This window comes from Cetorhinus maximus, chromosome 9, assembly GCF_964194155.1.
Source record: "Cetorhinus maximus chromosome 9, sCetMax3.hap1.1, whole genome shotgun sequence".
In the NCBI taxonomy this organism is placed as follows: Eukaryota; Metazoa; Chordata; class Chondrichthyes; order Lamniformes; family Cetorhinidae; genus Cetorhinus; species Cetorhinus maximus.
Window position 1 is genome coordinate 19,937,835 of NC_135887.1, and position 9,293 is coordinate 19,947,127.

At 40.7% G+C, this 9,293-nt stretch overlaps 1 protein-coding gene across 1 annotated transcript in view; it reads right to left on the bottom strand.

Moving 5' to 3' along the window:
- Positions 1 to 9,182, bottom strand: part of ska2 (spindle and kinetochore associated complex subunit 2) — a 58,689-nt gene extending 49,507 nt beyond the window's left edge. Inside the window, 1 exon segment of the mRNA XM_078548214.1 lies at positions 9,039 to 9,182. Coding sequence (XP_078404340.1) covers positions 9,039 to 9,071 — 33 coding nt within the window. The 5' untranslated portion in view covers positions 9,072 to 9,182.
- Between the last annotated feature and the right edge of the window lie 111 nt (positions 9,183 to 9,293).

Consider the following 9,293-nt stretch of genomic DNA (forward strand, 5'->3'; position numbering starts at 1 on the left):
TTAAATTCAATTAACTTAAGTTGCTGGAGATCACAGATTTTATTTGTATCAAAAGGACTTGCTGCTACACAAAAAGTTAGAGCATTGCAACAATTTAGAGTTGGAAAGACACCCAAAACTGTCCTATACTTACATTTCAGCAAATATCTTGCCGCTGCAGTCAAAGCACCAGGTCATTTTGCATATACAATGTACTTTAAAAGGTATTCAAATTTTTTTTTAAAAACTTTAGATTCTCTTCCCCACAGAAGAAACCCACCCCCCCCCACCGCCCCATGTTCATGCTAAGATTAGAAAATGAGAAAAACCTTAAAAGCATAAGGATTACCACCCTCCCACTATTTGCCACAGCACAACATCACAGTGAAATATTGTCAATTACTTAATTTTGCACACTGTCACAGTGCATGTTTCCTTATGGTACTCGTATCATTGCACTCTAGGAAAAAAGGCACTCAATAGCCAATTCTACAACCATTTTTGCGCTTTACTATGCAGAATTCCAAGTGCTCTTCCCAGAATTTCTAAAGACAGAAAAAAAATCAAAAATAGCACTCTGCTTGTTTCTCCACATTCCTACCTTTACAGTTTTGCAAAATGAGTGACAACACTTGAAGCCAAACTACAAAACCTCAACTAGTAAATTGTCCATGGCACTGCTCATGACCAGTTGGCGGCTTCACATCCTCTGCCAGTGGTGATCTGATCTACCTTCAGATGCTTTGACAATACTATTGCACTGCTAGTTGTGAAACACAGTAGTGCAATAAAGTCAGAGCATCCGTCAGCAGCAAGCCTGAAAAATTCTGTAGAACTTTCAACCGCCCCACCACAATGAACCTGTAAAGCAATCGATCAATCTTAAAGCACTAAGCCATTTCCTACATATATTAGCAACCTCAAATACTTCTGTTGAAAATTTCTATAAACAGTATCACATCTAGATATGATTTCTTTGATATTCAGCTCTAAACATTCTTCCTAAACTCATGTTTTAAGTATCTAGTTTAAAAGTAATATTGTTTACTTAAAAACAATCTCAACTGTGAGGTTGTCAAAACAGGAGAATTCAAATCCCAACTTAACTAGAATATCTCTAACATCCTAACGTGTTGGGAGGAGGTCAGCAGATAGTTAAGATTACTAGAAAGGATTAATCAGACATTCAAGTCTAGAACGGGAGGCTTCTTGCTATCACATTAACCCAAGACTAATTATATACAGTTCATGTACCATGTGACTAAAATAGAAATTTAAGTTTATGCATTAGATTACCATCAACATGAAGTAACTAAGGGCCATTTACTTCTGTCTCACATAACAAATTTCTCCTCAGCGGGTCAACAAAATTAAGACCAGCAGGCCTTTGTCTTTGGCAATCTCAGTTGGCAGCTAAATGTGCAAAAAGCCTTGGAGATTTCCCTACTCTCACCTTGTTGTTCCAGTAGCAAAATGTATGCCTGAGCACTCATTATTCCACAGCAGCTCCCATTGGTGTTCTAATACAGAGGTCAACCCAATTTATTTTATATGCAACACTCTTAACAGTTAAGGTTTACTACTTCAAAGCAGTAAAAGTGTTAGGTGTGCCTTATGAGTTTCTTTGAGTTTTGTTCCATTAAACTGGATGAAATTTTACAGCATTATATAATTACTACTTGCATATCAAACAAATAAAGCAAAACTGCAAATTTTCTTCACTAGTGATGACCTTTTAGAATCAAAGAATTGTTACAGTGCAGGAGGCAGCCATTTGGACCATCATGTCTGCACCTGGCTCTCCAAACGAGCAATTCACCTAGTGCCATTTGCCCACCTTCTCCCCATAAAACTGCATATTCTTCCCTCTCAGATAAGGGTCTAATTCCCTTCTGAATGCCTCGATTAAACCTGCTTCAGCTAGACCTGAACCGAGAACATCCTGCTCCTGGCTTGTCATCCCACATCCAGAATCAGCTTGACAATGTTCTGGACACTAATCCAACCCATCAGTGGATGGTTGAATTTCAATGAGAACATCACAGAAGGACTCCCATTGTTCAATTTGGACAATCTGTAAATAGAATATGGCTAGGGATAGCACTGGAATTTTCACACATGCTGTAAAACATGATAATTAGCGGGTAATCTTTGAATTAATCGCTAGATTCCTTTATATATTAAAAAAAAGTGCTCAGGTGTTTCCGCAGTAAGGCCTGAACATATAACTCAGGTCCACCTCACTGAGGGTTGGGGATCTACAGGTATTAAGCAAGATCATCTCAGTTCTATAAATGCAGACTTAAATGTTAATAAAACCCTCTGGGGTGCACTTGTACACAACACTCATGAAATTACTTTGCACCGACTCTGATGTAGTGAAATTCCAGGGATTCGCATTTGCCACATCAGACCTCAAGTTTTATAATACAAAACTTCAATGTATTGGGAAACCACTTTGCACAAAGGATATTGTTGTGGTATAACGCTCCCTTAAGATGCCTGTCAAATCACATTAAATTTCGGTTCATCTTCCTAATGGAGCAATGGGTTGATTTCTTGCAAGGGTTTGCATTCTCAACACACCCATGGCATCACCCATCTAAGTTATTTTAAATAAAAATTAATTGATGCACATATTTCAAAAATGTAGATTCATGATTTTAATTTATAGCACCAGATTTTCTAACTTTTTCCTAAAACTACCTCACCATAAAAATGGTACCAATATTCATCAGCTCCAAGTTACCCACCAACAAAATTTCCAGTGGCGAATCACCCACTCCTCTGCAAGCAAGTCCTTTTGGGGGAGGGGGAGGTGGGGGGGGCAGGTGGGGGAGGGGCAGGTGGGGGAGACCCACCAAACTGTAGCCCGTACCTGCAACATTGACCTGGTCGCCAGCCAATGCCCTTTTAATATTGCACTGCTTTTTTTCTGTTATCACTAGTAGTACAACATAAAAAGGGCACTGGACGAACGGACAAAAGGGCATCAAGTTCGATGGTAGAGTTTCCATTAGACATCGCAAACATCAAAGCTGGAAAATAAAATCAACTTTAATCTGGTACAACCTTCAACCATCAGGATGGGGAAGCAAAACCTTATGAACTATACTCCAATGCCAGTTAGGCACTACAGAAGAGAGCCACAACTGCAGTCCTCAATACACCGATACTTTAACACCAAGAGGTTTAATGGTTCACACTTGTGTTGGAAGAACTTAATTTTTAAATTCAAAAAGTGGTTTACACACCAAATCTAATTAAGGCAGAACAAAAAAAACTAGGCATACCAAGATCAAAAATACTGTTTGTTTACTTTCAGGACATACACTAAATGTGAAGCAATTTTAGCAAATGCAATTTAATAAAATGCTCTTCTGAAGGTATCAACTTCTTAAAGGTCATAGTTTCATAAGCATTGGACACCCTTGGGTCTCTCAGCCTTGTTGCCTATTATTTGATTACAGCAACCATCAAAAGGCTACATGATGAAAGGGAGCACCATCCCACATGTCCAAAAAGACACGCTTGCTGATCGAGAGTTCCCAAGTCCTCTGCAGCACCCTCCACTGCTATCCCAGCTGAGACAAGCTAACTCGGCACAGACCAGAGATCTAACGCACCAGGAAGATCCCATACATGGCTCAGCTGCTTCTTTAGATAGCCTAGCCGAGTCAGTGGAGATAAATATTTTGACATCTTGACAAATATATTGAGGCAAATGATTGTTCTTCAGTTATAATCATAAAACATACAGCATTTGTACATTATTTTTCACAGACACTATATTAGCAATGAATTAATCAATTTTAAGAGACACCACATAATATACCTACACTCTGTATAAGCAAGAATGTGGGGGGGAAAAAAAAAAAGAGTACAGCACACCATTTAAGTTCATAAAAAGGGACAATAAATATTCACCTTCTTCACACAGCACATAGTCCAATATATTTCAATAATGGCAGCAGAATTCATCAGTAACATAGACCCAGTGATCCAAAACAGGTGATCCTTTAATGCTTCACTTAGAATGACTCAGCGACAGATCTTTTTTTAAAAAAATCTTTCTTAAAAGGACCATGTTGGTCAACGGGTATAGGCCAGAACACAGGGAGAACTCTCCTGCTCACTGAATAGGGCCATGGGAGCTTTTGCCGGGGGAAGAAAGGGCCTCAGTTTAACGTCTCATCAGGAAGTCAGCACTACTGATCTATCTGCTCATCTCACTACTTTCATCAGAAGTTAATAACTTATTAAATCTTGGCCCTGTCCATTTACTGTTTTCAGAATTCTAAAGAATGGCTAGTTCAGTGACCTTTAGCCAAAGTTTTGTCCACACTCAGACATGAAGTGCCTCACTCGGTCTTTCTTCAACCCAAAAATCATTGCTTTGCAAAGAACAAGCTTTCCAATATTAGGATCTACATACATTTATCTCTCAGAACACTAGCGTTTTATAGGTTTATCACTAATCATAAGAAAAGGGTTGTATCAATTCAAAATAGATTCAACAGGAAAAGGTTGTCCTACTTTGAAATTAATCTGAGGCTGTTGTAATAAGGACTGAGAATCTTAAGTCTATCACATTGATCTACACGGTTATAATTTTTCTTTTTCATCTCACCTCACGTAACTACAGTTGAGGTTCAGGTTATCAATTATCATGCTCACCCATGCTGAGCATCCATGGACCCTATAGCTCTTCTTACATAATAATCAAACAGTGGGCTTTTCCTAGTTAGACAGTGAACAATTTAAAATGGAACTGCTTAGTTGCAGTGTTAGAGGGCATTTGAAAAACAATGGATCTGCTCCTGGGTCCTGACATCTAATGCAATGGGTGTGAATTTTTAAATAAGATTTTCTCAAATATAAATCAGGAAATGCTTGACAAAGTTGCTGTAGCAACAACGAACTTTTACAGCCATTTCTCACTATAATTTTCATTTAAATTTATTAAAGCACAAAGGGAAGTTTTTTCTAAAACAATTGTAACATTTGTAACATTTTGTCAATTAATCCAAAAAAAATTAGGTTCAGTTATGCACAAAAAATTAGTCAGAGATTTTACCTGCTGAAATGCATGCTCCAAAAAAGAAATACTTAAGAATATGACAGTACAATATTGCAAATCCCTGCTTCCAGCAAAGTTTAATGAAACAGCACTTCTGATGCGACATTTCAGTCTTTTACACATGCATTTTCAGAAAGGCATCAGCTCCTTGGAGAGGGCCTTTTATGTTTTAAGTTGGTACTAATTATTGCAATATACAAGAGCTTATAGAGAAATGCCCCGTCTCACAAAACCAAGGCAAGAGATGGATATCAGGAGCTTTAAAACAAAACATTCTGCAATGGCTTCTTTCCCTCTCTAGCACTGTTACCCCTGGTGTCTCCTGAGAACTGATTCTTGGCCCCCTCCTATTTCTTATCTACATGCTGCAACCTCAGTGACATTATCTGAAAATCCAAAATCGGTTTTCACATGTATGCTGACGACACACAACTCTAACTTACCACCACTGCTCTCGACCTCTCCACTACCTCTAAATATCAGACTGTTTGTAGGACATTCAGTACTAGTTGAGTAGAAATTTCCTCCATTTAAATATTTAAAAGATTGAAGCCATTATCTTTGCTCCCTACCACAAACCTCATCCCTCTCCCTAACAACTCTGAGGCTGAACCAGACTGTTTGCACCCTTGGTGTTATAGTAGACATAAAGATGAGCTTTCAATGACATCTGTGTCATCATTGAGACCGCCAACTTCTACCTGCATAATATCACCTGACTAACCTGCCTTAGCTCACATACTCCCAAATCCTTCTTCCATGCCTTTTGTTAACTTGAGACTTGACTATTCCAGCACACTCCTGGCTGGCCTCACATATTCTACCCTCTTCAAACTCAAGGTCATCCAAAACATGCCCTTATTCACACTAAGTCCCATTCACCCATCACCCCATTGCTCGCTGACCCACACTGGCTCTCAGTTAAGTCATGCCTCAATTTTAAAATGCTCATTTTCAATCTCTTTATGATGTCAGCCATCCCTATCTGTAATCACCTCAAGAAAGGTTTGCATTTATATCGCACAGCTCACACCGACCAACAGCCAAAGAAGTATTTTTGAAATACTGTTGTAATTTAGGAAACACAGCAGCCAATTTGTGCACAGCAAGGTCCCACAAACAGCAATGTGCTAATGACATGGTAATATGTTTTGCTAATGTTGACTGAGAAAGTAATATTGGCCAGGACATCAGGGATAAGTCCCTGCTCTTATTCAAAATAGTGTCACCCGAGGGTACAGACAGTTGCTTAACATCTTGGTTTAATCTCTCACCCGAAAGATGCATAACTGCGCTCATCTAATCTTGAGTATCCTCGATTTTTATTTCTCCACCATTGGTGGCTATGCCTTCGGCTGCCTAGGCCCTGAGCCCCGTAATTCCTTCACTACGTTCTCCACCTGTCTCGCCTCCTTTAAGACTCTCCTTAAAACTTACCTCTTTGACAAAGTTTTTGGCCATTTGCCCTAAAACCACCTTACATAGTTCAGTGTCAAATTCTGGTTTATAATGCTTCCATGAAGCACCTTGGAACATTTTATTACAGTAAAGGCATTAGATAAATACAAGCTGTTGTGATCGAGAAAGGGAGGAGCCAAAACGCGCACGCATCCATTCCTACAAGGAACACACCTTCAAAACAAGGATATAAAACCCTGAGTGGATATTGCCAACCCGTAAAAGTACCATGCATTTATGTACAGTCATTTTTAACCTTGAAACTAAAATTCCGCCATAAGTTATATTAATAGTCATTTCTTAGTTAGAACTTGAGTACTGCTGTTAAAAAAAACACATCGAAGCTGTCCGTCTTGTACTCATCAGGACACTTCACAAGAATACCAATATAAGGGAAAACAACAATTTATACTGTATGTGAAGAGTGTTGATTGGTTGGCAAGTGGACTCTGATTGGTAGAGGTGTCGTTATTGAGAATGCACTAGTGATGGTGGCTGACAGTTAACTGCCAAGCATGCTTTGAAATTTAAACTAGGCAGCTTGACCCTGACTCCTCAGGGCAATGCCTTGACCAATGAATCAGCGAATGGCTCACTTATTTTGTTTAGATGAAGCAGGCAGAATGTGTGTACATGTTCTTCCTGTCTGCAAAGAACAGGGCCCTGTGTATTATTATATATAGTTTCCAGTACATGCAAATGTGCCACATTATCAGTCACCATCACTGGTGCATTCTCCATGGCAACGCCTCTACCAATTAGAGTCCACTTGTCAACCAATCAGCACTCTCTTCATATACAGTACAAATTGTTGTTTTCCCCTCATTGCATTGTTGTGAAGTGTCCTGATGAGTACAAGACAAAAAGCTTCGACATCTCTTTTTTCAGCAATACTACAGTTATATTAAATTTTGCAATACGTTCATACAAGTTTTCCTCAACAAAGAACTTAAAAAGGTAGCAAAATACCTCTGAAGCTTAAACAATTTTTCAATAAGTGCTTTCTACTATCAGACACTGGCTCTTAGTGAATTGTATTAATTGCAGTGAGAGCTCAAGATAAAACTGTCTCCCCACCCCCCCCCCCCACACACAACTTAGTTTCAAGGGTACTAATAAAAAACTACAGACCTCAGAACTTCATCCACAATTGCTAAACTAACCCCTAAAATTTCCTACTTTCAGCTCTGCCCTAGACAGTTGCCGAACAGGGCATACGAGACCCAACAGTTTTATATGTAGAAGTAAATTTAATCACAGATCTGAGCAGTGCACAGATGAAAATGTTTGACAAGTAACATGACCATACTTTGTGCATATGCCTGGATAGAACATACTGCATAGCTCTGGCAACGTCAGCAGTGGGTCTAAACTTCAGCCTGCCTTACACAGTAGAACACCCTCCCTTATACCCAAACTCCTGAAGGTGTTTTTTTTGTGTGAAGTTAAAGAGGAAAATAAGCCGAGGTAACATTGCATTTGTCCAAAACCGATGGTTCCACTCGGCTTCTGGAGCTCAAATGCTTCACGTCTCATTTAGCTAGCCAAATAAAATGGTGAATCGTTGGTTCAATGCAGGGGAATGGGTACAATTCCACAGGAGAAAGAGCTTCCAACAGTGAAATGCTGCAAACAAGCATGTAAAACATACAACTACAATACCCCTCTCGGGGGCGCGCACACGAGCTTCTCCTACTATTGGGAGGGGTGAAGAAGAATTGCCGTCGGACAAGATGCACCGGAGCTCATTTGTCTTCTTTAATCAGTTTTGTTGCTTGTAAACAAAAAAAAAGGTACCAAATCAAACACACTACCAAAAAAAACCCAATGAAATTAATAATCTGGTCGACATTTTAAAACAGGCGGGTCATATGGACGCGCGCAACCCAGCGACTAGCTGTCAACGAGCAGTTCGGCGGTTAACAGCGGCGGCGCGGGGGAGGGGGGGACGTGCGGGGGCAGGTGGTTCGTCGGGAACGCGCACGCCGCGACGTCGCTTAACGCTCGAGAGGCAGCTGCTCCTCTCACTACAGGACGCGCGCGCTCGCGAAATGTTGGGGGGGGCGCAGGAGCCGAATGAAGAACGGGCGCGAGCGACAACACACGCCGGGAACGCCTCGCCCATCCTCCCATCGCCTTCCCCCCCCGCCCCCACCTCCTCCAACCCGCACGATTCACCACAGAATCGCAGCTATTTCTCGAATCCGAACTAAAACCCGACGCTCTTAAGGTGATTCCATTCGGAACACAAAAAGGAGTCAAACCTGCCGCTACCCAGAGGTGGAAAAATCCCACTCCCGCCATTTTCGCACCCAGTTACCCGGATGCAAATCAGGACGGGGCTTTCAAACAAATTAAAGTTTCAACCGAAAAAAAACACCGATCGCGCGCGCGCAGAATTTTTTAAACTTTTTTCCCGCGACCGCGAGGTTTTACTCTACCCAATGCAATAGGTTTCTTTTGATGGAAGCCGATCTCCACCATTAAATATTTTTTTTTAATTTTTAAAAAATCCTCTTACCAGCGCTTCCAGCTTGTTGACCGCGGCCTCCATATTGAATAGTTTACATTCCGAAGGCAAACCGATAAAGGCCCCTGAAATGAGATGAGACGGGGCTTCTGATTGGATGGTTGCTGCATGAAATCAGTATTCCCATTGGACTGGATGGAACACTTCCTTCTGATTGGATTAGCTGTTTCCCCTCCGGCCGTTTGACATAGACCTTCCGATTGGACCGCAACGGCATGCACATCCGGCATTTGATTGGATAGTCGG